The following is a 22404-nucleotide window of genomic DNA, read 5'->3' on the forward strand; positions in this document are numbered from 1 at the left end:
AAACCTCGATGCTCAAGTTGAAACTATTTGTGAGATTTTAAATGACTCTTTTCTTATTCAAATGAATGGGCTTGTTACTTGTCCTAGCTCAACCACCTATAATCATTCTAGCATAAGTATACTGGTGAATTGAAATTCTCGCTTAAAAATGGATGTGCACATTCCAAATCGTTGGATGTGTCTAAAATGAAGACCCAAAAATGAAGACCGATGATCAAAGACCCACTGGTCTAAAACGAAGACCCTGTGGTCCAAAATGAAGACCTTGTGGTCTAAAACAAAGACCCTGCAGTCTAAAACGAGGACCCACTGGTCTAAAACGAAGACCCACTAGTCTAAAACGAAGACTCTGTGGTCTAAAACGAAGACTCACTGGTCTAAAACCATGTACACTAAGCTAAGTTGCTCCCATTTCTGTAGCGCATAAATTAAAATGTCATCTAAGCACCCTACATCTGAGTGCACACAACACGTCGTGTCAAATTGTGTAATGCAGTCAAATTCCAAGTGTTGAAATGTACATTTTAGTGATGAGTTTGGTACATTTCCTCGTCACCAACATTAAATTTTAGATTTGTCAAACGCATATTGAGCAAATGACAGTGAGGTGACTTCAATGATACTGCGTCATACTGTGACCTACCACTTGATGGACGCTTGATCGATTGTAAAGGCTGGGCTCAAAGGTCATCTGTGCGTATTTTGCAAAGTGACATGAATAATCTTGTACAATCAAATACAACACATGCAATGTCCCTATGGAAATTTGTAATTTATTATATATTGGGCAAGTGTAAAAATGAACAACAGTTACAGAACTGTCGCGGCTTTGATATAGGTCAAAAATGTCTTACACAAATTTGAAGACTACATTTTGGTCTTATCACACAAATTTGACTTTTAATGAAACAGTCTCTTCATTTTGTATCAGAACACGTTTACATTTCAAAGGCTTTTGCTTACAGCTGTCTGATGACTGTGTTCCACAATTTGACATAATATTAATTATTCATGCGTAACAACATGATTTCTCATACAATTTGGTTTAAATAAGGAGTGTTATAAATATGTGAGCCGTACAAGCCAAGGGGCAACCCATGCAAGTCATGCGAGTCACAGTCAAAATATTAAGAATTTTTATTTGTGACAATTATATTTGCATGAGAACAAGAACAAGAGCAAAGGAACAAGATAACTCTGATTCAGTAAAGAGCGAAGGTGTTAAAATTACCCGATTTACTCAGCATTCTTGATGCCAATACATGGAGTTGCCCTGGAAGTACTGTTCTCTTTTCTCTTGAATGATTTCCCAGGTGGATATCAATGAATTACAGCAGTCAATGGATACCACTCAACAACCCATTCAAGTAGCAGAATGGGGGTTGGAGCCGTTAGGTTTACCTCAGAAACTTTTTTACTTAAGTCTTGAACCTTAATTAATTTTTGTCGCATTGTTTTTATTTTTTGCGGATCCTGAGCGATTTGAATAGATAAAATTTTCTCTAAATAACAAAAATATGAAACAAAGAAAAAAATTCGTCCAACTCAGGATGGCCATTACTATGACACAAGACTTGGCACAACGTACAGATGTTCAGAGCATTTTTTATATTTGACGCACCAGCAATAGTTCTGGCAACCGAAGCGAGATTAGGATTTTTTCTGGGAATATTTCAATTCTAAGCACTTTCGTAGCTAAATTTAAAAATTAATTTCTCAGGGAATTGAAAGAGAGTACCCTGGGAGGGAGGTTGTTCCGTTTATACTTGTCCCCAGGATCATCTCTGCATTCAAGATTGCGGGCGAGCAGTTTATAACAATAGTCAGTAGTTTAGTGATAGTTGGGCACGAAATGATCAACGACCTCCCAGACCTTAGGCCAATCAAAGAAAAAAAAATACTTGCGAAAATGGCTCGCAGATTTGCAGACTCAAAATAAGCACCATCCTGTCAATTTTTCAATGACTGCAAATTAATTGCACTTGTCCACAATTTTGTTGTCTTTGAAAAATTTACTCATGCCCATTAGCACCAAATTGCACCGGAAATCATGTTATTACCTAAAATGTATAGGTAATGAGAAGTGGTTGCATCTCTAACATCAACAGCAGATGGAAGATAGAATTTTCCCTAACCTTCCATCTGCAGTTGATGTTAGAGATGCAACCACGGCTCATTACCTATAGTAAATAAGTTTTCTTTGTAAAAAACCTTGCTATCAGTGGAAAGCAAACTTATTCTGTTCTTGTCCAACATCCTGGGTGGGTTCTACAATTTCCTCGTGGGAAATGAGCTATAAATGTTATATACAATGAGACTGGTAAGAGACATGAAAGCAAAATTTAATTTATGTTTCATGTCATATTGGCAGCGATCATTTGACAGTGGCTTATACCAGAGAATGATAGAGCCACCCCCTCCCTCCTGGGAGTTGTAGAAAATTACACAAAATATCACTATAAACTCACACTTCACTTACTTGGTATAATTTAAAGAATTGTACCTTGTGTGGAAAGAAGGCTGACATAGTGTACTTCATGGATGTGTCCCAACACAAGTGTCCTGCTTTTGTCAACAGGACATTCTGGCTCTAAGATGACATCGGGAGCAGTGGAAAGACTGCTGACCACACGAATGCAAGATTTGTAGCAGTTTGCTGCAGCACACAGAATAACATGGTCACCCCAAGCGCCATCTTGCCCCATGTACATTAAATAATCATTCCATGATTGATGTCCATAGATGAAGCAAGACAGATTTGTTCCATTCGCCTGTGAGAATAGTACAATAGAGAACGAAACTTAGAGTGTAAGGTTAATGGTACACTAGACCAGGTTGAGTACGTTGGAAGGAGTCATTGAATGAAAAAATAACAAAGAGATACTAAACAACAGTAAGAACAGATAACGATCAATCAGATCGGAGTAATGAACACAAGGATCTACATTGGGTGTAGCAGTCTCAACTGTACTCCTGAATTTGGCCTTTTGAAACATCGAATATCTGGTGTCCACCTTAATCAGAGTCAAGGTTATCCAATTAGGATTGTGCCATCTGGGGGAGATTCAAGTGCAAACTACTTCTAAAACACCTTGGGTTGGCCGCTTTCTCCACAAGGCAAAGCCCTTTAATTTTCACAAGGAGGTCTGAATTTATCTCTGACCTGAACATGGTCTCTACTTAAACACTTGAACAACACAGCACGTTTGTATGAGCAATCCAGAAGTATTAAACAATAATTCTCCAAAATAAAGGTGAATAGGGGGGTATTTACGGAGGCAAAGAGGAAAGGTAATTATCCACCACTTTCACCGACACTGAGGTAGAAAATTATTTACATATAAATTAGAAGGCGGTGAATAGTACTTCCGAATCACTCGCCAATGAATGCACTGTGTGATTATACTTGACGCTGATGTCAGAGTATTTATGATCCTAATTATCCTCTATAGGAGGAGCAGTGACATGTTGGCCAGTTGGTCCACATGTAGATTTAACCTTTATGGTGCTCCTGAAGTAACAGTGGTTAACATAGAGTGGAAGAATCAACTTACTAGTATAGGGTTTTTTCTGAGGTACTGGACCAATACTTGTCTCAATTCGTCAGGTTTAATTTTGATTCCCAGAATAATTTCCAGTTGATTTGACAAAGCATAAAACATGCAGTTTCCTAATCCTTCATTGTCAGCAATTATGAAGCCCCTGTCTGAAGCATTTTTCATCAACTCAGAATTTAGGTCTGTGTTGTCATTGACTTGGCTTGCATTGAGTTGCATCTGCTGTAGCAGAACAATTACCTCAACAGAACCTAAGCAGACAAACAGATGAATGAACAGAGGATAAATACCACCATGACCATGATTTAAGTCTGACTAAAACAAAAAATACTACGCTATAAATACTTTTTCTCTAGGTTTCTATGACTTAAAATAACTAGATAACTCTTTGTAACTCATCCAGATCGAAATTTAGAGAAACAAAAGTGTTTGAACACAGCTGTCTTATCGCTACTCTGAGAGCATTGCAATAATTTAAGGACTGCAGTCCTCTATTGTGATCCAGCAACATGCGGGGTAAGTGGATATTATGTTGAAAAAGCTGTATTTTGGATGTGAAATGCAAAACAATCAAGTTTGTGTGTGGATGTGTCCATTTTCGACTAACTGACGGCACCATCAAATCCGCGCATTTTATCCTACTTCAAAATTGAATGAAATGACACTGAACCATTTCCCCAGGAAATCCTTCGGAAATTCAAAAGAACTACACTTCGCCTTCCAAAAGCCAGATTTTCAGTTGATTATTTTGTTTAGCACATAGTCAAATAACAGGTTACTTTTGACCCATTTTTATTCAAGTCTGATGAAGGACGGATAAATTCAATTAGAATTTGTACACAAAACAATCAACAATTGCTCAAATTGCTGTCAACATAATTATGTTTTGATGTTGTTTTTCAAGATTTGGTACTTTTCATCGGTCCAAGTATTTTCAATTTGTGGCTTGGCACTCTGAGATTGGTTTAAAAATTTTTGAGCTTTTAAAGCAGCATTTTGGTGGAATTCAGTTATTATCGATTTTCTTGAAAATGGATTGATATTTAGCCAAATGAAGTATGCAGTGGTTTGTTTCACTGTAAGACCCACCTAACTTGAGAATATGAGCCAAAACAATTTTTAGCTGTTGCCACATTCAATTTTTGGCCACATTTGCTCTTAAGTTCTCTGACCTATTGCCTGCTTTTAAACAATGGATTAATCTCGTATCCATGTTTTGATGACGATAAAGAGAATGATGTGAACTCAATCTATGTAGAAATAATTGAGAAGAATTGAATGTACCACAAAGGCACGATTCGAGGCTAAGAGCTGTCGAGGAAACAAAGACCCGAAACCCTGACTTGAGTTATGTTCATGTCAAAGGTGGGAGATAACATAAGCAAGCCAATCACAACTTTGACAGTGATTACAAACATGATCTACCCTCATTATTATAACAGATGGATACCACCTTAGCAAGTATAAGAGCTCCCTAGATGATCACAGTGTACCAGTACCCAAATCAATAAAGTTTGACCATAACAAGCGTTCAGCAACACATTTTAACACACCCATCTTGATTCCTTACTCATTTGCTTCCACTGAACTAGCAGCGGTGCCAACAGAGTCAAGTGTGTCTCATAATGAAGAAACATTTGTACAAGAGATTCAAGGAAGCACCTAGATGAATTGGAATTCTCGCTTAAAAATGGATGTGCACATTCCAAATCGTTGGATGTGTCTAAAATGAAGACCCAAAAATGAAGACCAAAGACCAAAGACCCACTGGTCTAATACAAAGACCCTGTGGTCCAAAACGAAGACCTTGAGGTCTAAAACAAAGACCCTGCAGTCTAAAACAAAGACCCTGCAGTGTAAAACGAAGACCCACTGGTCTAAAACGAAGACCCACTAGTCTAAAACGAGGACCCTGTGGTCTAAAATGAAGACTCACTGGTCTAAAACCATATACACTAAGCTACGTTGCTCCCATTTCTGTAGCACATAAATTGAAATGTCATCTGAGCACCCCACATCTGAGCGCACACAACACGTGTCAAATTGTGTAATGCAGTCAAATTCCAAGTGTTGAAATGTACGTTTTAGTGACGAGTTTGGTACATTTCCTCGTCACCAACATTAAATTTTAGATTTGTCAAACGCATATTGAGCAAATGACAGTGAGGTGACTTCAATGATACTGCGTCATACACCGTGACCTACCGCTTGATGGTCGCTTGATCTATTTTAAAGGTTGGGTTCAAAGGTCATCTGTGCGTAACTTGCAAAGTGACATGAATAATCTTGTACAATCAAATACAGTACATGCAATGTCCCCGTGAAAATTTGTAATTTATTATATATTGGGCAAGGGTAAAAATGAACAACAGTTACATGCAGACCTGTTGCAGCTTTGATATAGGTCAAAAATCTCTTACACAAACTTGAAAACTACATTTTGGTCTTATCACACAAATTTGACTTTTAATGAAACAGTCTCTTCATTCTGTATCAGAACACGTTTACATTTCAAAGGCTTTTGCTTACAGCTGTCTGATGACTGCGTTCCACAATTTGACATATGTTGTGTGCGCTCAGATGGCACTTTAATTTATACATTTCAGAGGCTTTTGCTTACAGCTGTCTGATGACTGCGTTCCACAATTTGACATATGTTGTGTGCGCTCAGATGGCACTTTAATTTATACATTTCAGAGGCTTTTGCTTACAGCTGTCTGATGACTGCGTTCCACAATTTGACATATGTTGTGTGCGCTCAGATGGCACTTTAATTTATACATTTCAGAGGCTTTTGCTTACAGCTGTCTGATGACTGCGTTCCACAATTTGACATATGTTGTGTGCGCTCAGATGGCACTTTAATTAATTATGCGCTCCAGAAATGGAAACAACTTAGCTTAGTGTACATGGTTTTAGACTGGTTGGTCTTTGTTCTATACAACAGGGTCGTCGTTTTAGACCGCAGGGTCTTCGTTTTAGACCGCAGGGTCTTCGTTTTAGACCGCAGGGTCTTCGTTTTACACCGCAGGGTCTTCGTTTTACACCGCAGGGTCTTCGTTTTACACCGCTGGGTCTTCGTTTTAGACCGCAGGGTCTTCGTTTTAGACCGCAGGGTCTTCGTTTTAGACCGCAGGGTCTTCGTTTTAGACCGCAGGGTATTTGTTTTAGACCGCAGGGTCTTCATTTTAGACCGCAGGGTCTTCGTTTTAGACTGCAGGGTGTTCGTTTTAGACCGCAGGGTCTTTGTTTTAGACTGCGGTGTTAGAGTGAGGGTCTTCATTTTAGACTGCAGGGTCTTCATTTTAGACCGCAGGGTCTTTGTTTTAGACCGCAGGGTCTTTGTTTTAGACTGCAGGGTCTTTGTTTTAGACCACGGTGTTTGAGTGAGGGTCTTCATTTTAGACCGCAGGGTCTTCATCTTAGACTGTAGGGTCTTTGGTTTTGACCAGTGGGTCTTCGTTTTTGGGTCTTCATTTTAGACACATACCAAATTGTTGATCCACATTTATGACGATGTTTATGTTTTAAGATTTTGGCACATCCGTGGACATGAGACATTTTGCGTAACAATAAAAACTTTTATGATTATTGAATCCAAGAAGCCTTCGAGGTTAGAAAGCAAATCTGTGATATGAGTATATCAACAAAGTTGAAATGGTAAATTGGCCACCGTAACGATTACAAAAGCTGACATTTCGAGAGTTAGCCCTTCGTCGGAGGTAGTTTGTATAGCTGAGAATTCCTGGGAGTTCCTAGGAATTCTCAGAAAACTGGGAATTCAGTTCACAAGGGTATAATGGAAAAAGTCATGCACATATGATTAGCTGAAAACACATATTCTATGTAATACAAAGGCAAAGTTGTAACACAATTGCATAGTTGTAACACTGGTGCAAATTACAAATAGTGCATATGCTGTCAAAATTTCACCAATCTTGACTTTCTGTGATGCCTTTTTCATGCAAATTAGTCTTAATTACAACATGACTTCTCATGCAAACTGGTTAAACTGGACTAGCACATGCACAATTTTGTTTTCTTTGAAAAATTTACTTGTGCTTATTAATTAACACTACATTGCACTCGAAATCTTGTCATTACCTGTCCTTATTGTACAGATAATGAGCAGTTGTATACATGCATAGATCCAGGTGTTGTGGTCTGGCCTTGATTCCAAAATTGGGGGCGTATTCTGCAAAAATTTTCTTAAAAAAATAAACTGCTTAATGCAGTCTGGCCAAAGTCCCCAAAAAAGTGTTATAATTAGTGCCATGAGCTATAGAAATCCTTCATTACATTACATTACATAATTTTGAGTATAGGATTTGGCTACTTTAAGACAGTTTGCAGAAGCTGATCTAAGTTGTCTATAGTAGGTGTGTAGATAATCATATTAAAAACGTCGCTGGATACCGTTTATAAGTATTAAGAGGCTAAAATAAACTAATATGCTGCTCAGAAGGAAGCGAGTGAAGCTCTTTGAAAGCACATGGGATATGGTCATATTTCCTGGTATGTGTTATAATCATGTGTATAATATATGTTGATATGACAAAGCTCTTGACCACACTAAATGTGGGCCTTTGCACCCAAGACCCGATGTACTTGGCGCAATTTAAATAAAAACATTTGAAAAAATAATTATGACAGCCTGACTCATGCCTAAATAAGCCACCTCATACCACTGACCTGGGTGAGCATGCATGGCCATATATAATCTTAGATTTGACTACAGACCTACACTATTTATGTCTAAGATTGAGTGTTTTACAGAGCTCCTCCCCTGTAATGTGCCTCCCGTTACATAATTTTCAAGTTTTAAATTTTTACGTTTTTAGTTTTAAATTTCCTAAATTTTCAATCAGTAAATTTAAATTTAGGTATCCTCTTTTTTTAACCCTTTCACTCTCAAGATCTCATTGGTAATTCTCCTTACTGTCTGCCAATTTTAATGCTACTTGAGATAATTTTGAATTAGATCAACTAATAATCCTCAATAGATATTTTTCTTTATTCCCACTGCTTGTCTCCTTATTAGATTGTTGTAGGGAGAAATTCTGTCCTGATCAGTTATGGGAGTTAAAGGCTTAAGTATTATAAACCTATGAACTTCTGAAATGTATATTTGCATAATAGACCATTTCAGAGTTGTGTACTTAGTTGCCAAGCCTTTGATTTGAAGTGAGGCTAAGGGTGACATTGTTGTGATAGAGACCAGTATCTACTCAGCATGATAACAAAGAATTTGAATTTGCATTTGAAAAGCAGCCACATCTGTATCATAACAAGGTCACCCTTGGCCTCACTCCTGTTCAAAGGCTTAGCCACCAAGCCCACAACTGTGAAAAGGACTATTACGTAAGGCCCAGTCCAATAGATTCATAATGATTGTTCATGATTTAAATTGTAAATAATTTTGTACTTATAATTAAATCCTTATTTATTTATAAGTCCACTGCAGAATTCTGAACATACTGTAACTTCTAAAGTAGCCTTTAGTTGACAACATACAACAGAGCATTGCAGTGATCAAGCTTGGAGGTTAAACAAATGTGTGAATGAGGATTTTAGTAAACTCAAGACTTAAGAACTTCCTTGGAAGTTTCAGAATACTATTTTTTGGTTTGTTCAAATCATACATCATCTCATTATTTCCAGTATTGTCAAAGGTGAGTGAAAGAATTGCGTTCCACCGCACGTATACAAAACATGGACCGGGGTCCATGGACCACCCCAATGGACCCGGTCAATGGACCACCCCAATGGACCCGGTCAATGGACCACCCCTATGGACCACCCCATGGGAACTGAGTTTTGTCGTACACGTGGGAAATATGGAGGAAGGTGAGAAGGGAAAGTGTCCCTATTCTACAATTTTGTATGTTCCTTTGCAAATACATTCATATCTGTTTTAGTCGGCATATTTTGCATTAAATTACCTTGTATTTCTAGAAATGTATGGCAATCAAAGATGAGTTATGGAAGAAGCTGGGTAAGTTTAAATAATAATTTCACCTTTCCACTCTGCCGTGTATCTGAAACATTGTTTGCTCACTTTAAGGGAGTTTTCATACAAGATAACCTCTAAACTTCCTTCTCTAGAAGCGTCTTTCCTTTGTTTTAGTTTTTAGCTTTTAATTGTACATATAGTTTGCTTCGGGAATAACTAAAGTATGTATGTAGGTATCGCGAAGGGGCTGGAGCGAGTTTATGTTAGCCGGCAACCTACCCCGTCCAAGGTTACAATTCGTTTAATATGGAAACTAAATGACTCTGTGCTCTCTCATTAAAATTACAACCTATCCATTAAACTTTTTCATCAATATACCTTGATTAAAAATTTGTGTTCGTAGGGTAAACTTCACTTATAAAATAAATCGGCTTATTTTTATGCGCGATAGAGTATAATAGGCGGGATAGGGGTGTCTTCCCGATCAAATTATAATTTGGAAATGTTGGAATGAAAATATTGGGGGTACAAATGCTCTTGATCTTCTGTATCTCAAAACGAGTTTATGGTCTTCCCATTTATGGGGGCGCAATAAATACGAGTCTGTGTTTTTCATACCCTGACCTCCGGTAAATTTTCATATTAACAGGGGTGATCCCCTTTTCAAAAATTAGGGGTGGTCCATGTCCCGGGTCCATAGGGGTGGTCCATGGACCCCAGTCCATGTTTTGTATACGTCCTGTTCCACCAGCTGATGGCATAGTTAACAAGAAACAACCCTCTTTCAGCCATTAAAAAAAAAATAGAAATATGAGATTTCAGTTCGCAGAAAAAACTGATGCCATATTGACTGGTATGGATAAACAGGAACTCTCTGCTATGGTTTTGTTGGACATGAGCAAAGCCCATGTCAGTATATTCTTCTTTCAAAATTAAGATATTTTTATCTTGTGCGGTTCAGTAGCTATCCAACCAACAGACACCAAGTTGTATGTATTACCTCAACCTTCTTGAATTCACTGGGGTTGACTACAGTAAGTGGTGTTCCCCAAGGAAGCATGCTCGGACAGCTCCTTCTGAGTATTTAAATCAATGATCACCCTCTGTTCCAAGAAACTGTCTCACACAATATTATGTTGACAACACAAAACTTAAGATTTCTTTCAAGCGTGATTATCCGACTGCCATGAATAATGGGAATAGCCATCTTCTTTTAATACACAACTGGTGTTTTAAAAATTTTATAACTGTAAAATCCAGACAAAACAAAACTAATAGTCTTTGGAAGCCAAAATTTACCAGCCAAACTCCCCAGCTTTGAAATATCTCCTCTTGGGAGATCTCACTCTGGCATCTCTTCCAAAGATCTTGGCGTTGTTCTTGACCCACAACTCATATTTCATGGCCATGTTTTAAAAACCACCTCATCTTGTGTGTCTAGCCTTGCACAAATTAGTCAGGTTAAACATGTTCCTCATTGTAACTAACTGGTGACAGTAATACACACCCAATTTTTTGAGTAAATTACTCTACTGTTCCATTACAGTGTGGTCAAACACCTTGAGCAAAAACCTCTGTAGACTTACCGTCAGTACAGAACTTAGCTGCGCATATTTTTACAGGAACCAAGAAGTTTAACCCCTGCACTAAGAGATCTACATTGGCTTCAAATTAAACAATAGCTCTATTTCTGTGATGCTGTTATGGCATTCAAATGTACATCTGATCAAGCACCCTGTTACCTCAGCAATCAATTCAGCACAATTAAAATTCATACAGTCACTGGGCATGTGACCCAAAGTTATCTACTATTAAACATCCTCCTGTATAACTCAAGTGCCAGATAGAGTACATTTATCTACCATACTGCCAATCAATTTCCACTTTTAAATTCTACATGAAAAACAAATTGATTACTGACTTTTTAAATAGCACACTATGATGGTATGCTGTTTTATTTAATTAGTATTTATTGTATAATTCATTTTAAATAGTTTATTGTTTATGGCATTCTTCCTTTTCAATTGAATTATAATCTACTCCTTTTAACTTAACTTTAACTTTAGTTTAGTTCTCTTGCATTGTCACTGAAAGCCCCATTAAGGGAGTGTCAATAAAGTATTGATATTATTATTGTTATAGTTATAATAGCACCACAATGACTTTTAAAAAAGCTTTTTGCATGTAACCAAGTCTCTAACATTTGTTTTACTCATCAAATTCTGAATGAGTTCTTTCAGATGGCTAGTGCTACTCATGTATAATCTTAACACTAATTAGTGTTATAACATAACCAAAGCAAAGCACGTGTTCTGATTGGTCAATTGAGCATCCACCATTTGCCCATGGGTGTACGCTGCTGATGTGAGCAAATGTGAAGACCATTTTTCCCCACGCAGCTTTTTTTTTCAGGTCACGTAAGATTTGTTAAATAAAAGGGAACTCTTTTGCTACAACGTATCAATGTTATGTTATAAAACAAATAGTAAACACCACAGCATACACTATTGAGTTATGGATGCACTTGGGAGGTTTGCTAAGCACTCAAGAGGCTAGAGTCACTCTCGGCTATAGCCTCAAGCGACTCTTATGCTTCTTTTGTGCTTTATGCAACCTCCCACATGCATCCATAACTCAATAGCATACGCTGCGTTGTTTACCATTTGCCAAGTTATGAGTATCATGACTGATTCTAGTGAACATTTTAAGAAACACTACACCTTTCTGAATTAGGAGTCCCAGAATCATGACATGACCTTGTTGGGCTGCACATCTGTTAGGGCACTTCGAAGGAAGATCCCACCCAGGAGGCTAGTCTGATTAATGATAAACACTTCCAAGGATAAAAAATTGAAGGAATCTAAAATTTAAGGAGGCCGGCACGCAACTTGATCATCATGATTTAAAGAAGAGCATATAAGCATGACAGCATGGAACTGAGAGAATTAATGGTAGTAAAAAGAGGAAAACCACCATCTTCATCTCTCACTCAACACTTTAAACAAGGTTGTTGGGGTGACTCAGTTGGAAACATCCATAGTAATAGAGGTTGAAACTGGAAACTAACTTTGAGAAATACCAATAATCTTCCTTTATTATCCAACTACACTTTGTAGAGTACAAATAACGCCATAGATGAGCACAAATATCACACGGTACTTGTACTCTAGAGTACCGGTTAAACAGGTTTTCTCGCATCACACAAGCGAAGAGTTGAGTTGTAGTTATGAAAAAAAAAAATGGCGGACAATTTGAATCATATTTCCGACGACGAAGAGTCAGAATGGCTGGCAAATATACATCCAAGTTTATTAGATGAATCCAATGAAGACAAACAGCTAGACGACCTGGAAATTTCTTCATTTATTGAAGAAAATAGAAACAGCAACACAACAACGCGCCAATTCCGTTCCGCTTCACATACTTCTGTCACAGACTCCCCGTAAATAAATATCCGCGAAATTCGCCCGCACTGAAATAACAGTTTGGTGTGTTGGATAATAAATAACTTATTAGTGATCGCTCATGCGTTAAGTTTTTTCTTTTATCAACTGTTTGCTTAATACAATATTGTCTCTAAAGATGGGTCTTACTGTACGTTGTTCAATGGGAAAACAAGAACAGTGCGAGTGTTATAAATGAAAAGCAAGTCATTAGTGCCATGGAGTTAAAAAAAGAACAACAGTTCACATAGTGACTGGCCAGTACAAGGGTCAAGTGGCTATTAGCCTGCGTAGTGGCCTTAGAGGGAGGGGAGAGGGGGTGGGAAGCAGAGAAGAGAGAGGTTCCAGTCGGCTCTCCACCCCCTTCCCCCCTTCCCCTAGGGCCGCTACGCAGGCCAAGTGGCTATTTATAAAGCTATGATTTTGAAAGTGTGTGGTGAGTACAAATTGCGATATTCGGTAAGAAATTGATCTATTGGTAAGTTGTTTCAGGATTATTTTAGTCATGTTTGAATAGCTGCCAGCCCAGCAAAAAAAAGACAAACAGCTGCTTAGTCTGCAGTTTAGGATAACTCTATTACAATTTATTGTTACAGTAGCAACAAGATTTTAATTCAAATATCAATTATTTAACCCTAATTAAGCCCTTCACTCCCAAGATTGTTAAGTCAAAATTGAGTAGAAATCTTTGAATTTCAATTAGCAGACTAGAAAACAAACAGTACAACATGAAAATGCTGCTTGACAGCTAACATTTGAATTTTAACACATAAGAGATTTATCCAACGAAGTTACAACCACATAATATTAAGTCAAGTCCCTTTGGGAGGAAAGGGTAGAGTACCAGTTGTATCATCATATCGTAAATTAAATGATTCCTTTAAAGACTATTTTTGACTGATAGTATTTATTGCCAGGGCTCGAACTTGGCGGTGGTCTACTAGCCAAATACCAGTAGATTTTGAGTTTTGGCTAGTGGATTTTCTCATCTGCTAGCCATCTTGGCTAGTTAATTTTCGCCTCTATAAATAACTTAAGTCTTCAAACATTTTCAAAATTCTTTCATTTCAACAACTGGCATGAAATAAAAAAAAGAAAAATAACTCTATATTCGAAAAATAATTCTTTGTTTCGTTACAAGTCCGTGTTCGTTCGCCGCCATATTGACTTGCTTGATCGAGGAAACATGGGATCAAGTCACATACCCATGATGCAATGCTATCAAAAAACGCTTGTCCGCCATTTTGAAATGCCACGCGTGATTGCTCTCGTTAAGTATGGATATCAGGGCATTTCTGTCGTCATCAAAATCCTCTGAATCATCTCAAACATCTACAACTTCCACTTCAAAGAGAGCAATTGATGATTCTTCGACATCTCAATCTTCATCGAAACGAAAGTTCGTACGGTCGTGGTTGAAAGACTTCACATGGCTAACGTACGACTCAGAAGGAAACCGGATGTTTTGCAAATTTTGTAGAGACAATCCAACTTGCAGTGACTCATCCTCTACCTTCGTGTCTGGCAGTCAGAATTTTAAAATAGAATCTGTGAGAAGCCACGAAACTTCAACTGGTCATACACGTTGTGTTGCGGCTGCTAAAGTTTCTGAGAATCCACAGCTAGCTCCTTTACCACGCGCTCTGTTGTCAATGTCAAAAGAAGTCTCTCAGAAGATGGAAAGATTGTTTGATATAGCTTATTTTGTTGCAAAGAGGGAAATGCCATTTACAAGCTTTCCCCACCTGTGCAAACTTGGAATGAAACACGGAGTTGAGCTTGGAAACACCTACATTAATGACAAAGCATGCAAAACGTTTGTAACGGCTATTGCAGGACAATTAAAGCATGAACTTTCAAGCAAGCTTCAGTCATCAAAGTTCATAAGTGTAATGGCAGACAGTGCATGTGATGTTGGAGTACGTGAGGTAGAAGATGTTTATGTATGTCATTTGGTTAAAGGTGAGATAGAAAATGCATTTGTGGGGCTGAAGGCTTGTGAAAACAGCAAAGCAGCTGGAATCAAAGCAGCTGTGGAAACTGCTATGACAGAGGTGTGTAGGGATTGGAAAGAGAAGACAGTGGCCCTGGGAGCAGATGGAGCAAATGTTATGCTTGGAGAAATAAGTGGTGTTTATGGCTTGCTTAAACAAGAAATTCCTCACATTATTAAGGCCAAGGTATTTGGAAGCACTATCATTATTCTGCAAAGGCAGTCCGTGAGCTTAAAGAACTAGCTGAGAGTATGGAAGTGCGAGCATATAAGGCAATCAAAGCAGACGGTACAAGGTGGGTACCACATATGCAAAGAGCACTGAATATTCTCTTGTCAAAGAACTTTCAAGTTGTAGTTTTGCACTTCCAACATACCTCACAAGCAAGGAATGCCAGTAACCAGATGCAAGGAAGGGCTGTGAATTACAGCAAAAAATTCACAAGCTACAAATTTGTTGCCATCATGCATCTGTTACTTGACATCGTAGATGCACTTTCCAAAGAGTCTTAGCTTCCAGGAGGATGGAATAACAATCTCAAGAGTTCAAGATAACTTAACTGCCCTTTTAGCAAAACTTGAATCTTTCAAGGAAAGACCTGGTCAGCAACTAAACTCTTTCCTTACGGAAGTAGGGGATGGCAACACATTTAAGGGCATAGAGCTTCAAAGGGATGCAGACAGGCAGGCTATTAATGCTATCCAGGCATCTGCGGTGAATGCTGCCATGACATTCATCCAAGAGAGGTTTGAAGGGATGGAAACAGATCCAGTATTCTCAGCAGCAGCTGTCTTGACAAAGCACCGAGGTTGGCCAGTTACAGACAGGCATCGGCTGCTCTTACATGGCGAAAATGAAATCCAGACACTACATGGTCATTTTCAGGTACCTCTAGAGCAGCACAACTTCAGTCTGCATGACTGTCTTGATGAATGGATGAGTCTGAAATTCCATGTACAGCGAGTTAGAGCAGAACTTGAACTCAGGCAAAGCGAATTCTGGAAGAACAAATTTATGTTTTGCAAAGATGATTATCCAAACCTGCTAATTTTAGTGGAACTATGTCTTGTAATTCCTTGCCAGACTGCTTGCTGCGAGCAGGGAAACTCTTGCATGAACAGAATCATGACTGACTGGAGGTCAACCTTGAATGTTTCTACTATTGATGAGTTGATGAGAATAGCTGTCAGTGGACCTTCTCATGAGGACTATACTGCAGTTCTAGCAGTTGGGCGCTGGCTGGAGGAGTCAGAACGGAGCAGACGGCCTACATTGATGGACTGATCATTGCCTTCAATGATCATTCCTACCACTTGGGAACACCTAATTAACTGTTTTATAATACAGAACACTACTAGGGTACTAGGCATTTTGAATGAGCAGCTGCTGTTTGCAGCTAGAAGCTTAAGTCACACAAAGAAGTAATGTCTGCAGGCCAGCAGTACATGCACAGTTGGGTTTTATTGTTGTCGAGGTAATTGGAATAACGAACAAGCATGAACACATACAATGAATTTTATGTACAGTTGTATAATAAATTGATTACAGTTTGATAGCAACAGCAGTTTTACATTTTTTTGTGTTTGTTTAATCTATAAAAATGATAGTATTGTGCTGTACACTTGCCTAGTAGAAATGCATTTTTGGCTAGTGAATCCTGACCATGTACTAGCCATTCGACTATTAACTTCAAAAGTTAAGTTCGAGCCCTGATTGCAATAAATATAATTCAAGTTATTGTATTTCATGGAAAAGAATCAACAGATTTTATTCACAGTAAGTCAATTAGACCAAATTTAATGATTCATAAGGACTACTTTAAAATGAATAGCTGTAATTGAGGATAATTTTTATGAAGTTCTCAAGAAAAGAAAAAGAAATCAAATTTCATCCTAATATTACTACATGTTGATGTTAATTAATATACAATAGAAAATAATTTACATGTAAACCTGATTTAAGCAGGTAAATAAATTTTATTGACTACTTGAATTTTTCAGTTAGCTGGGAGTTAATTAATGCATGTAATTATTTTATATTTATTGTCTCAAAGTTTTCCTAAAATTCCCAATAATTCTTAAACACTCCTAGAAATTCCTAAAAATTTCTAGGAATTTCAGGCAAGCTAGTTTTTAGATCTACATGCAGTCTTTCAGGGAAGTGATTGGTGCTGAGTTGGAATTCCTAGGAATTCCTAAGAATTCCAAGTACTGTTGGCTATAAACATGGAATTTTTGGGAATTTTTAGGTTTTTAGAAATAGGGTTGTTGCAGTTGGGAATTTCTAGGAATTCCTAGGAATTCCCAGTCCAAATTTACTGTAAAAATTGACACCTCTTATTCCTAGGAAAAAATTTGTGGGAATTCCACAGTCCATTTTGCAAGGGTATCCACTGTAAATATAAATGACCTTTGTGAACTAGTCATTTTCTACATTTTTTGGTTGGAAAACATGAACTTAGAATGCATTTTCTAGTAAGTACCTAACTGTTTTCAAATTGGGTTTCTCAAACCTCAATGTGCTTTCGTCACACAACGCTCTAGTGGGGGAGGAGAGTTGCGCGACGACCCTATTATCGGCTGCGAGGGAGACTAGGTTTGGTCTAGACTGCAATAAAAACCCTTAGATATCATGCACGAGACACTTTTTACCAAAGTTTGTAATACTGTGAAGGAATACTGTAAAAGCTTTAATTCAACATATAAATCTTCAGCCATGGCTATGAGGCTTTCAAGTCATTGACTTGAAAACCTCATAGCCATGGCTGAAGTTACTAATGTCATAGTTACATATGCTTGGCCAAAAATTCCATAATAATAGCTATCAGTAACTATATACTTTTTTTTAATTAAGTGAACAGAATGTTTGCATACTTTTTTAGCCACCTAACCATAGCGAGCCAGTATCAAATCATATTGGATGGAATAAAGTTAATTGTCACAGTAATACAACAACTGAAGTATTTTTTCGTGTGTGCGTGGTCTTAAAACATACACAGCAACTTTTTAGGCTGTTACTGTTCACAAGTCAATACACTAAAAGAAGACTTAAACACACAAGGAACACACAAGGGAAAGAAACACCTTGAGGGATAGGGGTGGTAAGAAAAGAGGTCCAGGACTGAACGGAGTCACTGTGGTAAATTGAACAACAGATTTGACTTTTAGCTACAATTTAACAACCGCTAGCAGAACAGCTCTGTCCAGCATCAACTCTGTCTATGGTAATGATACCAGTTTACAAAAAACATCACTTTTAGACTTGCATGTCTGTCTGGTAGGTAAAAGGGTTTATGTTTACCACTGCACATGGGAGTGATTTTAGAAGTTCATGTGCAAAATACATGATAATTAAGTTTTGGATTCTATAGACCCATATAGCAACGTTTGAAAAGGGCTCCAGAGCTATGGCTCAATCTTACATATGAAGACATCTTCTTGTTGCCTGAATATGGCAAAATGGTTGCATATGATAATTAAGGCTATGAAATAGTTTGGTCCACAAGTGGTTTGGTCTAGTCTCCCTCGCAGCCATTATTAGGGTCGTCACACAACGCTCTAGTGGGGGAGGAGAGTTGCATGACGACCCTAATATCGGCTGCGAGGGAGACTAGGTTTGGTCTAGACTGCAATAAAAACCCTTAGATATCATGCACGAGACACTTTTTACCAAAGTTTGTAATACTGTGAAGGAATACTGTAAAAGCTTTAATTCAACATATGAATCTTCAGCCATGGCTATGAGGCTTTCAAGTCATTGACTTGAAAACCTCATAGCCATGGCTGAAGTTACTAATGTCATAGGTTGCATGGTCTTGCTTTCTTAAAATATTGTTATTCATGACCACACTTCAGGGTCCATTTGTAGATATGATTGCACAACAACAAATGTGTAACACCACTGGGCTTTCATTTTTCACTTCCTTAATTCTTAAACATATGATTTGAAATTCACATAATGTGAAATAGTCCATTTTACAGTTGTGTGCTTGGTTGCCAAGCCTTTGAATGGGAGTGAGGCTAGGGATGACGTTGTTATGATACAAACCTTGCTGCCTTTCAAATGTAAATCACTTTGTTATCATGCTAACGAGATACAGGTCTCTATCACAACAAGGTCATCTTTAGCCTCACTCTGACTCAAAGGCTTGGCAACTAAGTACACAACTGTAAAATGGCCAATTTGTTTGACTCACTAGTCATACATATGGTTCAATAATTTAACTCAAGATACAATTCTCCCTTGGAAATTGCAGCACAGATAAGTTATATGCCATGACAGCTTGTGGGACAATGTTTCAAAAGCAGAATGACTGAAGGGATTTTAAAGTACTCAAATAAATATAACCTGGTTAATATAAACAATCCCAAATACAGTTGCTTGAAACTTTTCATATTATACTTGATCAAAAAATAATCAATCCATCAGGAAAGAGCACATCAAAATGAGTGTTTTGGCTAAGTTTCAGAATGAAATCTTGAATAGAAGTGAAACGACAGTCAATTGAAGATACTCAACACACAAGTAATATTTGACCAACCGTTGACTGATACACCACCAACAGTTGACCGATATATTACTGACAGATGACTGATATACCACAAAGATATGATCAATACTGGACCAAGATCTGTCTAAGAAATATCAACCAACTATCAACCAATATGTTGGTCAACTCTTGACCAATATATTGACCGGTCTAATGCAGTTGAGAGCACCTACCGTAAACATGATCTGAAATAACAACAGGTAAAAAGTGGAAAACCACCATCTACGTCTCTCGGTCAAACATCAACACTTTATCAAAAGCCTTCGATAATGTAAAACACCATTAGTAGGGGAAAAGCTAAAGGCTCTTCATCTCAATCCTTATCTTGTCAACTGGTACTTAAGTTTTCTAATGGATAGGAAACAAAGACTAATATTTAAGGGTTTTATCTACAAATGGCATGATGTGAACAAAGGAACAACCCAGGCCGGTAGTGTCAGTGGGCCTCATATTTTCAACTTGTTTATCAACGACTTAGGCATTAGTGATAGTGACCTTACCAGCATAGTTAAATATGCTGACGACACTACCTTACTAGTCAAAGTATGTAAAAATGAAATAGATCTTTCTCAAGAGGTTGTCAATCAGTTTCTCAGTTGGACCCAACAAATGCCATGGCATGTAATCCCAAAAAATGTAATGAACTAATACTTAAGAAGGTTGCTCATGATATAGACCCTGTGAACAATATAACGCAAGTTTCTTGTTTAAAAGTGTTAGGGGTTAATTTACAGAGTAATCACTGGTTTAATGAGTATATTAAGGGTAAGCTGCAAGAGGCCAATAAGTGTCTTTATGTGATAAGGAGTTTGCGCCAAGAGGGATATCAAAAACCAGATGTAGATTACGTTTTTAGATCAATTGTTTTACCTAAACTAATGTATGGTCTATCCATATATGCCTCCTCAATAGCTGAACTAACAACAGTCCAGAATTTTCTACAGCACTGCTTCAAACGTAAATATATTTCGCACCAAATTGGTATATATAGTGTATTAGAAGAGGTTGATCGCTCAATATTCAAGAAGGTCTCCTGTATGCCTGGTCACCCTCTGCACCCTTCTGACCCTAAAACGAAAGAAAGCTCAGCGCGCCTCCGAGTTCCTAGTAGTCAACTCCCTAGGGTTAATACCCAGTGTTTTAAAAATAGTTTTTTTTAATAGGCTCTAAAAGTAATGTCTTATATTATGTAATGTTGATAGCCTTGTAATTATTTTTATGTAAATTTTCTTGTTTTAGCATGTATTTTTGCTTAAAAACAATAAAGACCTATTATTATTATTATTATTATTATTATCATTATTATTATTATTATTATTAAACCAGGTTGTTGAGGGCAACTGCCAATATCCTTAGAAGGCAAAGTTGTGTCTCAATTGGAAACCTCCATGGAATGACTTGTATACACTATAACTGAGTCAAAGCTGATTGAATCAAAAACCACCATAAAAGGAGAAAAAAGGATGGGGAGAGGGCAGAAAAAAAGTGTGTATTTTAAGTGATGATCTTGATTCAAAGTGCCAAACAAACAATTAGTATTGACAGCTGTCATTTCACTGGTCACTGGGCGTTAAGTGTATGTTAATCAAGGTTGCAACTAAACAGATAATTAATCTTTTTGTATTTGCTAATGCAGTATCTACCGTTCAGATAACTCACAACCACTCGTGACAGATTTTTTTTCTCCGAAAGCACTACAAATTTGGATCGGTCAACGACACGGAGTCGAAAAAATCACATGACCACAAAGTAGTTTGAGACATTAAGTGAACTAAGAGTTTGCGAATTCCTTGTTTCCTTGACTTAAATTTCACTAATGAATCCACAAGAATCAGTATACTACTAGCTGAATATGATATGATCTGCAAAGGAAGTCAAAATACAAATGCAGTGGATAAGAAAACTGCATAACTTGTTACGGTAGGATGCTTCCGGGAGAGGCTTATTAACATGCGTCACATGAGGAAATATTTACTCTTGGAGCACTTTTACTTTCGAGGGGCCCAGAATTATCCATCATTATGATAACGATTCCAACCTTCAGTCATAATTAAACACAGAAAGACAATTTGAGACCTTTCCATGTTGACATTAAGCCAATAATTCACTACTAACCGATTCATTTCCTATAACTAGTCATGAAGCGCTACAAAATTAAATCACGCATTAAGTAAATGTTTGAGCGGGGTTTACATCCACAGAACCACCTTCAAATGAAAAATTTACCTTAAACTTGTTCCTGATTTACTTACCGGTGTCTGTTCCATCGCCTTGCGGGTGCTCGCTCGTGACAGCTGGTACGATCTCTTCCTCCTTCCGTGGGTTAATTTGATCGAGTGCCAGAGAAAGACCACAACCTGGGCAGAATCGGAAAGCAGGTTGCAAATTTGTGTATTTACATTTTGAGCAATTCATCGCGTAAAATCACGACTGCATCTCTTTGTCTAAACGCTACTTATGGCGCAGAGATATGCAGCCACTGAAGAGAAAGTTGTATTTCGTGCAGTCGCATTTAAAATGATGCTTGAAATGGCAGATTCACGGGAAGTGGTTAGTCACTATGCCTGGAATGCGAGATGACATCTGATTGGCTTCCCTTCGTGTCTTATGATAGACGACTATTATATTGCCTAATTGAGTGCATGATTGTTATTCACTGAGCTTTGAGATTGGAGAATCAATCACACAAACTAACCTGCAGAAATGGCGTACTTTTTTGTGTGCTTCAGTTCAACAGAGGCAAACGCGCTAGGCGGCGCAAGGCGCGAGTCACGTGCAATGATAGGGGCGTAGAAAAAATGATGCCGTTATTTTTTTGCGCTTCTCCACTTGCGCATGGCACGCACTTCGCGCCTGCCTGACGCTTATCTCCGTTCGCCTATAAGACGAAAAAAATTACACCTGTGCT

General features: G+C 37.9%; 1 protein-coding gene and 1 pseudogene across 3 annotated transcripts in view; one reads left to right on the forward strand and one right to left on the reverse strand.

Moving 5' to 3' along the window:
* LOC111338202 (E3 ubiquitin-protein ligase rnf213-alpha) overlaps positions 1 to 22009 on the reverse strand; it is a 137145-nt gene extending 115136 nt beyond the window's left edge. For 2 of the 3 annotated variants that reach the window (XR_015999609.1, XM_088755832.1), the window contains exons 1-3: positions 21749 to 22009; positions 3555 to 3808; positions 2504 to 2771 (exon numbers count right to left, since the gene is read on the reverse strand). Coding sequence is in view for 2 of the 3 variants with exons in the window: in XM_088755832.1 (XP_088611958.1) it covers positions 2504 to 2771; positions 3555 to 3808; positions 21749 to 21911 (685 nt within the window). In the remaining variant the exon portion in view is untranslated. The remainder of the gene's footprint in view (positions 1 to 2503; positions 2772 to 3554; positions 3809 to 21748) is intronic. The other variant, XM_088755831.1, reaches the window with a different exon arrangement.
* LOC148733358 (zinc finger protein 862-like) lies at positions 13860 to 16506 on the forward strand (annotated as a pseudogene).
* Positions 22010 to 22404: the final 395 nt, after the last annotated feature.

This window comes from Stylophora pistillata, chromosome 4 (assembly GCF_964205215.1).
Source record: "Stylophora pistillata chromosome 4, jaStyPist1.2, whole genome shotgun sequence".
In the NCBI taxonomy this organism is placed as follows: Eukaryota; Metazoa; Cnidaria; class Anthozoa; order Scleractinia; family Pocilloporidae; genus Stylophora; species Stylophora pistillata.